Source organism: Zalophus californianus, chromosome 13 (genome assembly GCF_009762305.2).
Source record: "Zalophus californianus isolate mZalCal1 chromosome 13, mZalCal1.pri.v2, whole genome shotgun sequence".
Lineage (NCBI taxonomy): Eukaryota > Metazoa > Chordata > Mammalia > Carnivora > Otariidae > Zalophus > Zalophus californianus.
Window position 1 is genome coordinate 7,352,221 of NC_045607.1, and position 18,696 is coordinate 7,370,916.

The 18,696-nt window shown below is 49.0% G+C and overlaps 1 protein-coding gene and 1 non-coding gene across 23 annotated transcripts in view; both read right to left on the bottom strand.

Moving 5' to 3' along the window:
• Positions 1-18,696, bottom strand: part of ODF2 (outer dense fiber of sperm tails 2) — a 33,861-nt gene that overhangs the window by 14,353 nt on the left and 812 nt on the right. For 3 of the 22 annotated variants that reach the window (XM_027615640.2, XM_027615635.2, XM_027615651.2), the window contains exons 2-8: positions 15,924-16,014; positions 14,512-14,637; positions 7,952-8,122; positions 6,938-7,098; positions 6,012-6,141; positions 5,283-5,414; positions 564-635 (exon numbers count right to left, since the gene is read on the bottom strand). In XM_027615640.2, coding sequence (XP_027471441.2) covers positions 564-635; positions 5,283-5,414; positions 6,012-6,141; positions 6,938-7,098; positions 7,952-8,122; positions 14,512-14,637; positions 15,924-16,014 — 883 coding nt within the window. Of the gene's footprint in view, positions 1-563; positions 636-5,282; positions 5,415-6,011; positions 6,142-6,937; positions 7,099-7,951; positions 8,123-14,511; positions 14,638-14,919; positions 15,074-15,923; positions 16,015-17,385; positions 17,625-17,816; positions 17,954-18,058; positions 18,331-18,382; positions 18,514-18,696 lie in introns of those variants that run through there. The other 19 variants (XM_027615633.2, XM_027615631.2, XM_027615641.2 and 16 more) reach the window with 16 other exon arrangements.
• On the bottom strand, positions 4,613-4,808 carry LOC113935196. The gene has a single exon (XR_003523948.1). It is a non-coding gene; the product is annotated as a U2 spliceosomal RNA (small nuclear RNA).

An 18,696-nucleotide genomic window follows, 5' to 3' on the forward strand; every position in this document is an offset into this window, starting at 1 on the left:
CTTCCTTCTCTCTTGGAGACTCATGTGGGCATTAATACCTCAAGTGCTCCAAAAGGTTTTGGAGTTAACCCAGTGACCTTTTTGTATAGGCCAGCCAGTCATTTCCCAATTTATCTGGCCTCGCATCACTCCCTTCTTTTGTTTCTGGCACCCATTAACATCGTGAGGAACTTAGGATTCCATGAACAGACTTTGGAGTGTGCTGCCTTAGGAGAGGTTCCTAGAATTGGGATTGCTGAGTCAAAAACTCTGAACCTTTTGATGGCTTTTAATCCATAATACAAATAAGGCAATTCAAGTAACAGACTCTGATGGTTAATAAATCCAGCAGCAGCGGCAATATCCCTCATGTTGTGTTTAGCATGGTGGTTCAAGCCCCCAAGTGACCAACTAGACAAACCGAGTGGAGCAGGCAGGATAGGGGACATCAGCCCATCTCATAGATCATGAAATTAAAACCCAAAGAAATGTCAGAGCGAGGTGCCAGCGCGGCGGCATTGGGCCAGCCCCTCTGCGCACTGTCGCCTGTAAGCCACTAGAGCCGGCAGGGGGCGCTGTGTTACCGCTTTCTCTGAGTCCGCCTCGGCCAGCCGTTTGAGTAGTGCTCCTTGTTGCTCCATCAGCTTTTCCGAATCCTTCAAGGGAAGGCACAGCGAGAGCCAAGTGGTTAAGCAATGAACCCAGATGTCTACATCCCTTCTGGATTCTCTTCCTTTTCCAAAATTTGTATTTCCAATTATAAGAGTCATACATAAATTGCAATCTCATTATAAAATATTCAGTGAACCAGTAATGCTAAAGTCCCCTCATCCACCTCCAAACCCCATTCCACTGTTTAGTTTAATGAATGTCCTGCCCACCCTTTCTCTATGCATTTATATATAGCTACACCGAGAGATACAGTATCTTTTAGGGGCTGGGGGGGGGAAGGGATCTATGGGTGGTTTTACCAAAATGGTAACATATTATATTTTTGTGCTACTACTTGATTTTTAAATTTTTTTTAAAAGATTTTATTTATTTACTTGTGAGAAAGAGCGAGCACAAGCAGGGTGAAGGGCAGAGGGAGAAGCAGACTCCCCACCGAGTGGGGAGCCTGACGCAGGGCTCGGTCAGGACCATGTTAAAGGCAGATGTTCAATCAACTAAGCCACCCAGGTGCCCCAACTACTTGATTTTTTTTCTTAAGTTTTTTTTTTTAAGATTTTATTTATTTATTTGACAGAGAGAGAGAGCACAAGTAGGCAGAGCAGCAGGCAGAGGGAGACGGAGAAGCAGGCTCTCTGCTGAGCAGGGAGCCCGATGCGGGACTCGATGCCAGGACCCCAGGACCAATGACCTGAGCCGAAGGCAGATGCTTAACCGGCTGAGCCACCCAGGCACCCCCGGACTACTTGATTTTTTAAAAACAGCTTAATTGAGAAGCACCTGGCTGACTCAGGGGGGGTGGAGTGAATGACTCTTGAGATTACTTAAAAATTAAAAAAAACTTTGGGGCGCCTGGGTGGCTCAGTCGTTAAGCGTCTGCCTTCAGCTTGGGTCATGGTCCCGGGGTCCTGGGATCGAGCCCTGCATCAGGCTCCCTGCTCAGCAGGAAGCCTGCTTCTCCCTCTCCCACTCCCACTCCCCCTGCTTGTGTTCCTGCTCTTGCTCTCTGTCAAATAAATAAATAAAATCTTAAAAAACAAATGAATGAATGAATGAATGAATATAATCTTTAAAAAACAAAAACAAACAAACAAACAAACCGGCCCGCCTGGGTGGCTCAGTCACTAAGCGTCTGCCTTCAGCTCAGGTCATGATCCCAGGGCCCTAGGATCGGGCCCTGCATCGGGCTCCCTGCTCAGCAGGAAGCCTGCTTCTCCCTCTCCCTCTGCCTCTCTCCCTGCTTGTGTTCCCTCTCTCACTGTGTCTCTGTCAAACAAATAAATAAAATCTTTAAAAACAAACAAACAGGGATGCCTGGGTGGCTCAGTCGTTAAGCAGCTGACTTCGGCTCGGGTCATGATCCCAGGGTCCTGGGATTGAGCCCCACACTGGGCTCCCTGCTCAGCGGGGAGTCTGCCTCTCCCTCTGCCCCTCCCCCCCAACTTGTGCTTGCATGTTCTCTCTCTCAAATAAATAAAATCTTAAAAAACAAAACATAAACCTTGCCATTTTTACCATTTTTAAGTGTAAAATTCAGTGGCATATAGTACGTTCACAACGTTCTGCAACCATAACTACTTGCTAATTCCAGAACATTTTCATCATCCCACAGGAAAGCTTGTACCTGTTGAAGTAATCTCTTTGTCCCCCTCCCCCAGCCCCCAGCAACCACTAATCTGCCTTTTCTCTAGCATGCCACTACATTTTTAACCTCTCCCCATGCATAGCCTCTGGGCAACGGGGCTATTCATCATCAGGTTGCACAACCGCAAACATTGTAGCAACGTACGGTGCTGGGCTGGGCCCGGACAAGTGTCTTTATAGGGTTGATACCAAGAGGAGGAATGACTGAGCCAGGTTTGTGAGCTGAAATGACCTACAAAATGCCTGCACGGATGTGCATGGCCACAAGCAGGACAGGAGGGCCCTGGGCAGCAGGCCAGTCTTTGCCAGCAAGACTCCTGCTGTTTTAGCTTGCATTTTTCTAACTACTCATATGTTTATCAGCCACTGAGTTCCCTCTTCCCCTAACTGCTGCTCCCCTTGCCCATCTTCCCAACAGGCTGTGTCTGTGAACCTTCTGTATTCTTCCCTAGAGGGGGGCTCGCCCTCCCTTTTCCTCTCAGGCTCACAGGTTCCCTTCACAAGCCAGGACAAGACAGGGAGCAGTGAGAAGCCAGCATCGTGGTTTCCAGCAACAGGGAGGCAAACACAGGATGAAAGCTTAGGCCTGATGGGGCTCCCACTGCCCTTTATGCCATGTCTTCTGAGCTTCCAAGGGGACACCACACACATTTAACACAGTCTCACCAAATCCCCCATTCTAAGGAGCCACGTACTACCACCACCCCCATTTTTAAGAAGAGGAGATCGAGGCTGTGAGAAGTGAGGTGAGCTGCGTGAGATCACACAGCTGGAAATGGCAGAGCTGGGCCCTAAGCCAACTGACCCCATTGAGTGTCCCTAGCAAGCACCGAGATGAGGGGTCTGTCCCAAGTGCCACATGGGCAGGAGGAAATGAGAACCTGGACTGAACATGGAGCACCTGCTGTGGGTGGGAGTCCAAATTGGCTGACCCTTCATCTCCAATGGGAGATTCTAGGATTCCAGGACAGTAGAAGCTAAGGGGTCAAAAGGGAAAAAACTGGGTAGAAGAGGTTTTGGGGGGCCACGGTCCCAGGACAAACAGCAGCAGCACCTACCACCTACCACACACCAAACACCTATTGGGTGCTAAGCAGTATGACACTCCCTCATCCATGTCCTCACATGACGCCATGTGGAAGATGCTATTCCCATTTTACAGGTGGGAAAACTGAGACCCAGAGAGGTTAAAAATTGCCCACCCAAGAACACTGAGCCAGACATTAAACAGGTATTAATGATTTTAAGAGGGTAATTTAGCTGTAACTAATAAAACTGATAGAAATATATTCTAGAAACTCTTGGGTATACCAGGATAGTGTACATGAATACCCAAAATAACACTGCTTGTAATAGCAAACTGAAAATATGTTTCCATCCACAGAAGAGAGGTAGTCATTGTGGTAGTCATTAAAATGGAACATAGCGGTGAAAATTAACCACCTTAGGCCTCAGGGATAAAAGTGGATGAATCTCAAAAATACTGAGTGGGGGCGCCTGGGTGACTCAGTCAGTTAAGCGTCTGATTCTTGGTTTTGGCTCAGGTCATGATCTCAGGGTCCTGAGATCGAGCTCCGCGTAGGGCCCTGCTCAACAGGGAGTCTGCTTGGGATTCTCTCTCCCTCTCCTTCTGCCCCTCCCCCTGCTTGCTCTCTCCCTCCCTCTCTCTCTCTCTCTCAAATAAATAAATCTTTGAAAAAAATATATTGAGTGAAAAAAGAAAACTCAGAATAATATGCATGGAACCATATTATTTATGTAAAGTTTCTATTATGTCATGTATACGTGACAAAGATGATCAGATTGGAGATAAAGGATCCCTCTGATAAGCTTATCACCAAAGGAGACACAAGAGGGATGTAACTACCTGGATAAGATTTTGTTTGGAAAGCTGGCCGGGGCACACACGGTTCTATAGTACTTATTTAAACACTAATATCTGGGGAGCACTTGGCTGGCTCCATCGGTAGAGCATGTGACTCTTGATCGTTTTGAGTTCAAGCCCCACGTTAGGTGTGGAGCCCACTTAAAAAAAAACTAAATAGGGGCGCCTGGGTGGCTCAGTCAGTTAAGCGTCTGACTTCAGCTCAGGTCATGATCTCAGGGTCCTGGGATTGAGCCCTGCGTTGGGCTCCCTGCTCAGTAGGGAGTCTGCTTCTCCCTCTCCCTCTGTGCTCTCCCTCTCTCTCTCAAATAAATAATAAATAAATAAATAAATTCTTTTAAAAAACATTCAATAGGGGCGTCTGGGTGGCTCAGTTGGTTAAGCGACTGCCTTTGGCTCAGGTCATGATCCTGGAATCCCGGGATCGAGTCCCACGTCGGGCTCCCTGCTCAGCAGGGAGTCTGCTTCTCCCTCTGACCCTCCCCCCATGCTCTCTCTCTCTCTCTCTCTCTCATGCTGTCTCTCAAATAAATAAATAAATAATTAAAAAAAGAACATTAAATAAATAAAAATATTAAACTGACAAGAACAGATACTACACTTGAATTTAGCCAAAAAGCCGAGACGTAATTAAATAAAAATATGAAATACTAATTTTTTAAAAATCTAAACAAGAAGTTGACAATGCTAAAAAACAAAAAACAAAAAACAAAACACCATACTACAGTCTCTCTTTGGTTTGAGCCCAACAGGGAGACAGCTATTTATACCGTTGGTCTTTCCAGAATCATTTGCTAACACAGAATATCATCAGGAACCCATCTTCTAAGAAAACAAAGCGCTACCCTACAGTTGGCATCTGCCGGCCCCAAGCCATCCTCTGTTTAACCAAGGGCCAGGCATGCCCCTGACGCCTCAGCTCCTTCATGCGCCACCAGCTCCAGCTTCAACAATGAAGGCAGCATCCTCTGCCGGGTGACCAGCACTTCACGGGAAGACTGGTCACGTCTTTCTATGGCCCTCTCAGGTCGGGCGCGGAGGGTACCTTTCTGTCACGAGGAACGGAGGCTCAGAGCAGACAGGCCTGCAGAGGCCAGGAGCTCACCTCTTTGCTGTGCTGTTCCCTCAGCAGGTCTCGGAGGGTGCGGTTGGTCTCTTCAAATGTGCTCAGCTTCTGCAGCAGAAGTTCCTTCTGCCTCGTTAGGGTGTTGATGTCCGTGCAGGTCATTTGTTTCTCCTGGAAGATAGCAGGCAGTCTTACAAGGTACACGGGGAGAAGGGAGGAGGCGGCCGAGGCAGGCCCCTCTTAAGGGGTGCTGGTGCCAGGAAGCCCAGTAAGAAGCCCTTGGCTGTGTACAGGACCACAGGGGTCAAAGGCAGGCTTCCCGGAGGAGAGGAACCTGGAAGGATGGGGGCGGGAGCTGAGTCAGCTGAGAGCAACAAGTGGGGAGAAGGGCTGGGGAGCTCAGGGTAGGCAAGTGAAGTTAGGGCAGGCTTCCTGGAGGAAGAGGAGGAGGGCGACACCTGGTGGCCGATACTCGCAGGAATCAAACTGTGACACTTGGCAGGAATCAGACTTAGGCCTTGACCCACTGTGATCCCAGGAGACCCATGATGAGGTCTCCTCAGAGACCCTGGCCACCAGAGGTCATCCTCGAGGATCAGGCCCTGGAAGTGAAAGTGGGGGTGGGGGCTGAGGAGTTAAGTGTGCGCTCCCCTGGCCTGGAGATGTCATAAAGTCAGCCTGATGACTGCGTAAAGACCCCTCCCCAGCTTGCAACTTGCCTGCCTCTGGGCCCAGTCCCAGGGCTGGGTGGTTCTGCCTGCCACCTACCGTCTTCAGCTTCCCGATAGTATCCTTCAAGGCCATGACTTGCTTGGCAGCAGCAGCCCCATCCATTTCAGCTTCTACCAGCTTGGACATGAGGCACTCCTTCTCCTGCTGGAGGTGTTTCTTCTGAAGCCTGGGGCCAGAAAGAATAGTGCTCTGTGAGCCCTCCCAGGCCCCGGCCCGCTCAGAGCTCTGAGGCTCGCCTCACAATGCCCTGCGAGGCTCATCTCCTGGTCAGGGAACAGTGAGAGAGGGGGAAGGAGGGCTCCTGGAAGGCCACCTGGGCACCAGAGCAGGGTCTTCATCTCAGGTGACATTATGCCATCCGTGGCCCTGCTTGCCTCTCAGCCACTAGCATCACCTCTGTCCCCAGCCTTCGCCACAGCCTCGTAACCACCACCTTCAAATCCACTTTTGAGCCGTCCATCGCACCCTTCACCCTGGAGCCACGTCTGGCCCCACCACTCCCCGCTTTGAAAACCTTTCCATGGCCCCTCAATGCAAACTCCTCAAAGCAACTGCTAAGAACAGCCCCTGCCAAGCTCCACGGCCGCCCTGCCCTCTGCCCACCCCTCTCCTCACTATGGCCCGCTTTCCAATTCCCAGCCGCGAACTCCTCCCTTGGGGCTTTCACTCGTGATCCTACATGCCTTCTTTCCCAGCGCCTACTGCCTAGCTTCTACCCATCCTGCAGGGCTCTCCTTACACGTCACTCGTTCCAGAAGCTTCCCTGCCCCCACTGCACCCTGTGGGGTCCTTGTCCTCCCTCACAGCGTGAACCGGTAACTAGCTTGTGGCTGGTGAACAGCCGTAAGCCTGGGTACACTGTGCCCCGGGGACGGCGCCTGGGCCTGCCTCCGTCGCTTTCCGCTCCCAGGGCCTGCGGCGGCTGGGCAGGAGAGACATACTCGGGGGCAGGGCCGCCTTACATGGTGAAGTCCTTCTCCTCCTTGATGCGCTCGATGTTGTGCCTCAGCACCGTGTTCTCATGCTCGGTCTCGGCCAGCTCGTGGGCCACCTCCTCCAGCTCCTCCTTGCGCTCCTCCAGGAACCTTTTGGCCATCTGGCGCTCACCCTTCTGCATCTTGACCTGTGCGGGAGCATGCAGGCAGGGGCCACTGAGGGGAGGCTCCTTCTCGGCCACATGGCTAGGCTCATTGCTTTGGACCAGTTAAGGGCGCCTCCGGTTGACAGATACACAGGTACTTAGGTCCTGTTGGGCACAATCTCAGTCAATCAGCACAGAGATGAGGGACGGACACTGTTCATCTCATTTCCTTGTTACTGAGGTACGGGTACAGAGAGAGCCCAAGTGACCGACTTGCTAGTTGGGGACAGAGCCAGGATACAAACCGTGGTTTGCTGGCACACCACAGGGGAGATGTCACAAAAAGGCCCATGCTCTGCGGGCTTTGGAGAAAGGGCTGTTGCCAGGCAGCCAGCCCGAGGCTCTCCAGGTGGACCCATGAGCCCCGAATGCAGGGCAGGGGATTAAAGACACAGGCCACGTCAGCTGTCAAGACCTGAGTCTTGATCCCGCCCAAGGACACAGCCTACCAACTGACGACAAACTTCCTTCACCTCTTTGGGGCTTTGTTCTCTTTCCAACCTGCTGTGTAAAAATGGGGAACAGAGCTCCCAGTGTCACAGTCACGTCATCTCCAAAATGGGGGCGATACCCCCACTGGCTTCATCTATCACTGTGACAAGTCAAACCAGGGCGTCCATACAGAGCACCAGGTGGGGTCAGAGTCAGGCCCTGGGCTAAGTGCTCAGTGCCCCGGGGCTACCTCCTCAGAGGCATCTGAAGCCCTGGGCAGCCTGCTGAGAAGGGCGGGAGGCCCACAGGCGGACAGCCCCAAGGAAGCAGGCCACCAGGAACCGACCTGGGCGCTCTGTCACACCCTCAGGGCCCTAGCTACTCCAGCCCCCACCTCCCTCACCTCAGACTTGAGACAACCAACCGCGTTCATTAGACTGTCAATCTTCTTATCGTAACGGTTCATTTTACAGTGACCCGAGTCATCATCTTCTGTAGAGAGGTCACTTAACCGCATCACCGAGACCAGCTTTTCTGAAGATGGTGGCGTGATCTCCAGACAATGAGGTGGATTCTGATGCAGAGGAAGGAGACACGTGAACTCATAAGGCAAGGCCGCAAGCATCGGTTCCAGCGCACCTGCTTGTCCACTGGAGGCGAGAAGCGCTAAACCACTGAGGGCCGGTCACAGGGACCCCAGGACGGACAGTGCACCAGGCCTTCTCGATGGAACGTTACCTACCCACGTTTACATGAGGTTTCTAAAGATTCTCTACCAAGAAATAAACCTGTGTTACAATGTCAAGTTTAAAATAAAGGATAGAACAGACTGGCAAAAATAGTAATACCCCACGTTGGCAAAAGTTTGGGGCAAGAGATGTTTTCATATACCTAGGGTAAAAGGGAAATAAGTCAGAAGCCTTTTAAGTGAATATGAATGTGTGACAGTGGATAGTTGCGAGTAACACAAATGTGCTATAAAAGGTATTTTAGGGACAAGTGGGGAAATCTGAGTATCACCAGAAACATAATAATAAGAAATAAAGTTTTTAGGACTAATCACTGTTATTCTGGTTACGTAGAAAAATATTATTAGAAATGCATACTGAATAATTTAGGGGTCGAAAGGGTATGATGTCTGGAAAATATTTATTTAAATGCATCAGCATAAATACATATTTTTTAAATCAAATGCGTGTGCCCTGGGGCGCCTGGGTGGCTCAGTCATTAAGCATCTGCCTTCGGCTTGGGTCGTGATCTGAGGGTCCTGGGATTGAGCCCCGCATCGGGCTCCCTGCTCAGCAGGAAGCCTGCTTCTCCCTCTCCCATTCCCCGTTTGTGTTCCCTCTCACTGTGTCTCTGTCAAATAAATAAATAAAAATCTTAGGAAAAAAAATGCATGCGCCCCTCTGAAAAGTTTATGTAAAGCTGTATAACCCTTTGCTTGTAAGACTCCAGATAGAAAGATATTATAATCTGGGAGCCAGGGCCTCCATGAGTTTCTGATATGTTGAACTTGACTCTCTCAATCTGTAAGTTTATTCTGTTGCATTAATTGTTATTTCTCATTTTTTGTACAGTTCTGTGCTCCTCTTTAGCTGACGTGGCCAACGTTCTGTGCCAGTTTCCAGGGGAAGAAAAATAAAAGGAGTATTCAGTAAGAGAGTAACTCTTGTGCCAAACAAGTAGGACTTACAGGGTACGATGTTAAAACTGCATGTGCCCTTTGTCCGGGCAATTCTATTTCTAGGGACTTATCAAGAATATTTATGAATGTGAATCAATATTTAAAATCAAGGCAAGAAAAAAATAAAATAAAATCAAGGCAAGGATAAAGACAAAGGTATGACAAGAGAGTATTAGTTAAATATATCATGGTACAAATATACACACAATGGAATACTGCCTTAAAAAATAATGTGCAATGTAAATATAGTCAAAATGTTAAAAAAGAATATAATCAAAAATAAAATAAAAAAAGAATGCAATGATAAGTGAAATATGGTCCCATTGTTATAAAAATCAAAACAAGGAGTCTCTTCATAAGAAGAGATCAGGTAGGCTTCCACCGAGAAGTTCCAGAGCTCTTCTCAAACTGGTGGGATGACAGGTGTTTTTTACTTTCTTCCTTGTGTTGGTTTAGATTTTCTAATTTTTCAACAGTGACCATGTATTTTTTTTTAAGACAAAAAGTTTGCAATATTTAAAAGGAGGATAATAAGACAATATATAGTATGATTACAATGATATTTTAAAACCCAAAACTACGCACAGGAAAAAGTGTGACAGTAAATATACCAAAATATTAGCAGTTTCAGGAGGGTGGTTCCCCTGGGGGGTGGTAATGACAGCATCAGGACCAGAGGGGAGCTTCTGGGGAAGCTAGTGATGATGTGGTTTCTTTCTTTTTTTTTTTTTTTTTAAGATTTTATTTATTTATTTGAGAGAGAGAATGAGAGAGAGAGAGAGCATGAGAGGGGGGAGGATCAGAGGGAGAAGCAGACTCCCTGCCGAGCAGGGAGCCCGATGTGGGACTCGATCCCGGGACTCCAGGATCATGACCTGAGCCGAAGGCAGTCGCTTAACCAACTGAGCCACCCAGGCGCCCGATGATGTGGTTTCTTAAGCGGGGAAGCAGTTACACAGTTTATTCAGTTTGTAAAAATTCATCAATCAAGCAATACATTTCTGATGTGTGTGTACTTTCCTATACTTTTCACACAAAGCTTTTAAAACTTAAAAGCAGCCACATTATAGTAGTAAGATTACAGGTGATGGTCTATTTGTCTGTATTTTCAACTTCCCATAATAAAAAATAGATCACTTTCAATAATAGGGTAGAGAAAAAACCCAGACCTCCTTTCTCCCAAAGGTGATCAACCTATACCAGAAGGGGTTTTAAAAAATCAAACAAGAATCCCCACATGTACACAGCAGCTTCTGAGGTCCATGTCCAGCTCATCCCATATTTCCTCGTCGTAGGGTCTTTCTCCCTTGTCCACAATGGAAAGGGTCAGGCTAGGTCTTTCCAGAAACAAAGAGCACCACTGGGAAGGGGAAAGGCACTGGCTCAAGAGGGCAGCATGAAATACAGCTACTATTTGAGAGACAAGTCACCTCTCTGGGCTCCTCCATTCCTAGGATTCTGCGGCCAGAGGACTGAAACTGGACATTTGAGCTTTCCAGGGGGGACCATAGCTCCTAGCAACCTCGGTCAACAGGGAGGTCAATTTCCATAGTGGCAGACCTTCAATGTATACTTTAAAACTACCAAGTCTTGGGCGCCCGGGTGGCTCAGATGGTTAAGCGTCTGCCTTAGGCTCAGGTCATGATCCCAGGGTCCTGGGATCGAGTCCCGCATCGGGCTCCCTGCTCCTTGGGAGCCTGCTTCTCCCTCTGCGCCTCTCTCTCTCTGTCTCTCATGAATAAATAAATAAAATCTTTAAAAATAAATAAATAAAACTACCAAGTCTTTTTGGTTTTTTAAAAAAGCATTTTTTTTAAAGATTTTATTTTTTTATTTTATGTAATCTCCACCCCTAACATGGGGCTCGAACTCAAGACCCTGAGATCAAGAGTCACACACTCCATCGACTGAACCAGCCAGGTGCCCCTAAAAAGCATTTTTAATTATAAAATATAACATGCTTGTTATAATGAAATTCAAGCAGACCATAAAAAATAAAGACCCCTCCGACCCAGAGGTAATCACTTCCTGTATATCTTTCCAGAAAATGTTATAGATATACAAACATGCATATACACATGGATACAGATGTCCTTTTTCTTTTTTTTTTTTTTTTAAAGTAAGCTCTACGCCCAACGTGGGGCTCAAACTCACAACTCCAAGATTAAGAGTCGCATGCTCTGTGGACTAAGCCAGCCAGGTGCCCCACAGACACCCTTTTTTGCACAAATAGGGCCAAACTCTACATGCTATGTGGCTCTGTGCTTCATTATCATTTATAAATATCTACCTCCATCTTTGGATTGTATGGATGTACACTGCATGGGTGTATCATCATTTAACCAATACCTCCTGATAGACATTTAGGTTGCTTCCAATTTTTCTCTCTTACAAACATCTTGATACACCATCCCTGTACTCTTCTGTGACTTTTTAAGGATAAATTTCTAAGTATAAAACTACAGAATCAATTCCTAGATATAAAACTATAGCATCCCTGGGGTGCCTGCCTGGTTCAGTTGATGAGCGTGCGGATCTTGATCTCAGGGTTGTGAGCTCAAGCCCCACATGGGGTGAAGAGATTAAAAATTTAAATATCTGGGGGCACCTGGGTGGCTCAGTTGGTTAAGCGACTGCCTTCGGCTCAGGTTATGATCCCGGGATCCTGGGATCGAGCCCCGCATCAGGCTCCCTGCTCCCTGCTCCACGGGAAGCCTGCTTCTCCCTCTCCCACTCCCCCCGCTTGTGTTCCCTCTCTCACTGCGTCTCTCTCTGTCAAATAAATAAATAAAATCTTTAAAAAAATAAAATAAAATAAAATAAATAAAAATTTAAATATCTGGAAAAAAATTTTTAAAAACCCAAACTATAGCATCAATGTTTAGATAAATGCTCCACAGCTATTAAATGGCTTCACCATCCTCTCAAAATGGTCTAAAAAGGTTTGCTGATTTCTCATATGCTTGTCAATATGAGGTATCAGTGAGCTTTTTAACTATATTCCATTCAACAAAAATGAGAGCTTGTGTTTGTTTTTAAAAATATAGTTGTTTTTCATTTATGTCTCACTGATTAGTGAGGTACATGTAGTAAAAAATGGAAGATAGCATTTTAATTCCAATCTTTCTTATATAAGTATATGCATATATGTGTGTGCATATATACATACACATATAAATATAGACACATATATGTATATGCATATATACACGCAAATATAGACACATATATGTACACATATATACACATACATGTACGCACATATACAGATATAAATATAGACACATGTATATGTACACATATACACGTACATATATAGACACATATGTACACACATATACACATGTACACACATACATAGACACATATGCGCACATATATACACATGTACACACATGCACGCGCATATAGGCACGCATAGACACACATGTACACGCGCATATACATATAGGCACACATGCGTGTACACGCACATACATGTGCATATAAAGAGGCACATATATGTAGACACACGCACATATAAATAGACACATATGTACACACATACACACACATAAATATAGACACACATATATGTGCACATACACACGCACATAGACATGCATATGTGTACACACAAATACACACAGACACATATATGCACACACATATACAGACACTCATATGCACACGCATGTACACGCACATACAGATACACACATATATGTATGCACACATATACACGCACATACAAATACAGACACATATATGCACGCACATATACAGACACATATATGCACGCACATATACAGACACATATGTGTACGCACACATATACACGCACAAATACACATATATGTACGCACACAAATACACACATGCACAAATATACACATATATGTGCACACATGTGCGCACACAAATATATACACATATGTGCACACATATATGCACAAATATGTACACATATACACACATATAAATACATGCACACATACATGTACACACATACACACACACACACACACACACACACACACACACACACACACACTGGTCAGAACACTTTTATTTGTATCGTTTATTCCCTAGAATACCCCATACTCCCTTTGTCTCTTAGGAAAAACTGGTAAATCAGGGAGTCACACCTGTGAAGTCGGACTTCAGAGTAATTACTTTTATTTTTTATTTCTAATTTTAAAAGTAATCAACTAGGGGCGCCTGGGTGGCTCAGTCGTTAAGCGTCTGCCTTCGGCTCAGGTCATGATCCCAGGGTCCTGGGATCGAGCCCCGCATCGGGGTCCCTGCTCGGCGGGGAGCCTGCTTCTCCCTCTCCCTCTCCCCCTACTTGTGTTCCCTCTCTCGCTGTGTCTCTCTCTGTCAAATAAATAAATAAAATCTTAAAAAAAAAAAAGTAATCAACTATCAGCAAAAGATTGAATGTTTCAAAATGAGCCAGGCACCATTACCACCTCAAAGCAGCCTCTGGTCCTTTTTACTAGCCCTGATTGAGATCTTTGTCTAAAATGCAGCTATAAGGTCTTGCCTCATCACTGAAGTTTTTCATTGCAATGGACTAGAATGTAAGCCTAAGGAGGGGTATGCCTGCGAATCTGCGGCTGTCACCCCAGGGCCCCGCAGTGTCTGGCATAAGTCTCAAGAAACATATGCTGCAAGAATTACTGCACAGATGGATGGACAAGCAAAACATGCTGAGGCGTGGCTTTAAAAAAAAAAAAAAAAAGGACAGTAATTCTCTTGGCACCTTGACAACTGATACGGAAGGCAATCATTCCCCGAGATTGTTCCAAAAGTGGTTTTGATGACATCCGTGGAATACATGCATGATCTCTTATGAGGACTACCTCAAAAGAGGGGGTGCTTTCTTAAATATGCACCTGGTATATATTTTGTTGGCTACGCTTCAGATGCTATCACGGTTACACAGGGAAAGACACGTGGCTCCGCACACACAGATCAGAGAGGCCGAGGGTGCAACTTCTAGAATGAGACCTCCCTCCTCCCTGACTCCAGCTCCGCTACTTTCTCTGGGACTTCATCTCTGTGAACCTTGGTTTCCTCATCTGTCCACGGGGAGAGCAAGACCTACCACCTGGCAGTGGTGTTAAGGGCTCCAGAACATTCGCGTACTTTCAGGGTTTAGCCAGGCCGCTCACTAAACAGGACCTACTGGGACATCTCTGATAGTGACAGCTGACCCTGAATCACACAAGAGTTTGAGGCCTGCTAGAACCTGATCAGTCCGAGAAGAAAAGCCTGAACAAGAATGAGCCTACCTCCCACTTGCATCCCACATGCCGGGTGGATGATTTTCCAGGGGGCATCCAAGGTACCTTGGTTTTCACCCGGACACTCCGCCGCACATTCACGGTGTCCCCTTTCATTCCGCGCTTATGAGATTTCTGTGGAAAGGGACAAACCCAGGGTCACTTCCCCACACAGCTGGCTGTGGTCTCACTCTGGTGGTATCCACTTCCAACTCTGCAGGGGAGCCTCTTCTGACTAAGGCTACCGCTGCCATTTCTGGATGACAGTGCTGCCTACCTTCTAGCCAGGCAGCTGACCTCTGAAAGCAAGTGCATTTGTCTCCCAAACCTTTATGGATTTTGAAGCCCGAGGAGGCCATGCTGGGAGGGGTCACCCTGCTCCACAGCCTTCACCTTGCCCGACCGGCATGCTCCTACCTGGCTGCTGGTCGCTGATGGTTTCGGGAGTTTTTTTATGTGGACGTGGACAGGAGTGTTCTCATCCACATGAACATGTAAGGGGGGGGTTGAAGAGCGGTCCTTCATGCTTCGCTTCTGGCAGGCAGGGGAGGGCAACACAAAAAAGGTTGATCTGTGGATGAGTAAACTGGCATAAAAAACAGAGCTCACAGCCTCTGGGGGCCACTGAAAGCCTAGCCACCAAGCGAGCAGGACAGCTACCAACTACTGGCATGCAGGCCGGAACCAGGGCAGTAGCACCGTTCAGCAGACTCCCACAGAGATCCCGGCTGAAGACCACCTGGAAGATCTAGGTCCACTCAAGACAGGGGTCTGCAAGACCTGCGGGTTCTCCAAAAGAGCACGAACCCAGGCCCCGGGGTCCTCAGAGCCGAATCTCCTTCCGAGCCTGCTGGAAGGCAGAGCTCCTCTGTAGACTTAGTGTAGCACAGCTGGGAAGCAGGGGAATCCTTCTGCCCCGTGATCTGATCTGTGCATGCACGGTAGCACAGGACACACACCACATGGTTAGAGTGCACAGTAAATCAGGCAGAAGGCAGGTGGAAGATGAGGAAAACGGAAAGCTAAAGGAAATGCTGAGATGAGAAGGTTGTATTGATTCGGAAGAGAACTGGAGCAGGGCAGAACCCCCCCCAGCCCACACACACCCCTTGCCCACCACCCGCAACGCGGTCCCCTCCCCGTTCTCTTTTCTTCTTTTTTTTGGAAAATGCATTCTCAGGACTTCTGGAATTTGGAAGGATTAGGTGAAGACAACCTCCTCACACCCAGCAGCTTTACCACAGGCAAAATAACCAAAACCAAAACCAAATCCCCAATGAGCAGGATATGCAGGAAAGCCTCTAGCAGAGCACTAGGCCACAGTGGTGGTGGCGGGGAAAGGCAGCTCCTGGAAAAGGCGAACCAAAGCATTTCTGGTAGGGCCATAGACCGGAGGGCTGCTCCGTGGGCATGTCACCTACCGTCACAGTCACACTGGGTGCGCCACAAGGTGTCCTCAAGACCTTTTTCTGCGTGAGACTTGTTACTCCGTTCTTCCCACAAGATGGAAACCTGCACCCAGGCACAAGAACCAGATTGTAAGCAGAAAACTAGGGCTCTTCTATCTCTTAGATCTCTCAAAATGACACGAGTGAACGGCTAGGAGAACCAGTCTGGTATCACTTGGCTCCCTTTACATGGCCACCGAACACACATGGTGCGCCTGGCAGGGGGATGGAAACGGGGTGATGGGCATTCACAGGTGATGGGCCTTTTAACCTCTGCCGTCGCATCACAAGTATTGTGACCTTTTGCTGAAAAGCCCAGCTGTCATCCTGTCAGATGACAAAAAGCAGGCAGCATGGGAGCACCAGGCAAGGTACTAGGGGTGGCCAAGGGTGAAAGTGCCCAGGACTGTGCCCGGAGCAGAAGCGGCCCTGGAAAAATGCTCCGGAAGTGACAGACATCAAAAGACAGAGCAGCAGGCCCAGGAACAAAGTCCCTGTGACTCAAATTCATAAAATTAACAGTCACATATTCAAGTAAGCTGACAGAAAGTTACTATGTCCCCAAATATTCTACTTGCTACCCTTTAAAATCCTGCGAAGCAGGGTTATTTTTGTTTTGGAGAGGTTTTGTTTTTTTTTTTAATACTATGTGCAATTTATCATGTTCATACATAAACAGCCCCATCACCAGGTCTGCAAATATAGCAAAAGTTTCATCTCCAATATTTGGCAGCAGAGCGTCCAAGAATTCCACGACGGAAAGGGACTTGGAAAATTCATGTGATCCATCCCACTACCTCCTGACAGCCTCCAAATAGGACTTCCATCCTCCCCACAAATACTTAGGGGAGAATAATGCAACCTAAAAATGCAAGAGAAAAATGCTCAAGCACTTTAGCATGCATCCTGCTGTATGTGTATCACACCCTGACGAAAAAGAAAAAAATATTTATTGGGCCCTACTCATCATTTAGGTGAGGAATACCAAATCTGAGTAGACAGATTTTTTTTTTTTCCCTCCTCACTTAAAAGCCAACAGATCTGGGAAATCTGTCTCCCCCTGCGGGCTTGCCATCAAATCACCTGGACCGCATCAACACCTTGTTAACTGCCTACATCACTGTTATTTATTTACATGTAGCTTCCTTTCAAAAAGGACCTGTGCCTAGTACTCCATGAAGACAATGGTGGCCCTGTTTGCTAGGAGGAACTGGAGCACCTGGGGAAGGGAGGGCAAGAGGGAGGCAGAGCTGGGATTTCAAGCAAGCACTTTTTTCCTCCTTCCCTTTAAAAACGACTTTTCAATGTTTTGGTCCAGACTTTCACTACACAGAACAGGGAAGCTGAAAAGAGAAGCCTCCAGCGAGCCTGGCCTGGGGACCCCTGCCCACCTGTCCCTGCCCTTCTGCGGAGGCGCCCCGCACGTTGGTAGTACCTGGGGGAGCCGCCTGAGGATGAGGCAGACATGGTTAGGCATCAAAGCCGCAAAGGTGGGCAATTGGGTCAGCAGGCTCTGCTCAGGGGGACCCAGAGGGGCTTGTCAATGAGAATCTCAGGGGCCCGGCATCAAACGTCCTCTCTGAGGGGAGGAGGGTGGATGGAAGCTTTAGGGGTGGCAGTTGGATGAAAACTTGGGAGGCGCTCCTCTACTGTCCAAGTCGCACAGCAACTGTCCTGCCAAAGTGGGGGGAGATAGGAGAGGCTGAGCGACCTGCGGAGCAGTGCGTGGGTGGCTGGTAGGTGGTGGGGGGCGCGGAGGGAGCTCCCCTCCCCAGCGAGGGACGGGGAACGGAACTTCGGAGGCAAGGACCACCACGCCTAGGTCCCACCCGGGAGAGAAGGTGGGTGGGTCACCAGAGGGAAAACCTGAGGCGCCGGCTGGCGTGCGTGAAGGGCGGGCGGGCACCGCTAGGCCCCCAAGTGGGCCGCAAAGGGCCGAAACCCGCGCAGGGAGCTGGAGGGATATTCCGGGCGGGACCAGGGCAACTGTCTCCTAGGAGAAGGGGCGTTCCCGGGAGAATAGAAACCCAGAGAGGACCAATAGTATTTAGAAGGCGGGAGGGGCGGCAGCTGCAGGGGAAAGGTGCTCGCAGCCGCCAAGTGGGTACCCGCGACGACGGAGGGAAAATCCTCCCGGGCGCAGCCGCCAGCGGCCACTGGGATTCAGTATCCGAGCTGGAGCGGGTCAGACGCCGGGTGGTGCAGGGAGCGGGACGAAACCCCCGGTGGCGTCCCCTGCACGGGTGATCCCACTCCCGCGGGGTCGGGAAGCCGGGAGGCGGCCGCCGGGGAATAGCGCTGCCTACGAGGCGCGGACAAATAACTGCCAAGCCGCGGCCCGCAGGGAGGGACAGGCGGCCGGGGCGACGCCCACCGGCGGGCAGGGGGCGCGGGGCCTGTCTCCGTCGGCGGAGAGGAGGGAGACCACCCACCAGCGGGCAGGAGGGGACCAGTTTCTGCCCATAGAGAGAAGGGTGAAGCCCTGCCAGAGGGCGGCAGAGGAGGGAGCAGAGTCCTGCCGGAGGCCAGGTTAGGAGGGAAGCGGCCGGCCCGCCGGTTAGCGGGAGGAGAAGAAGGCCCGCGCCGGGGGGGCGGGGCAGGGGCCACATTCTGACGGGAGCCGGACGAGCGCGCCAGGGGGCTGGAGGCGGGGGCGGCCGCGGGAGGGTCGGGGAACGACGGGGGCCATGCTGCCCGTGGGGACGCGGCCCGGCGGTGGCCGCGGAGCGCCCAGGAGCGCCCGGGA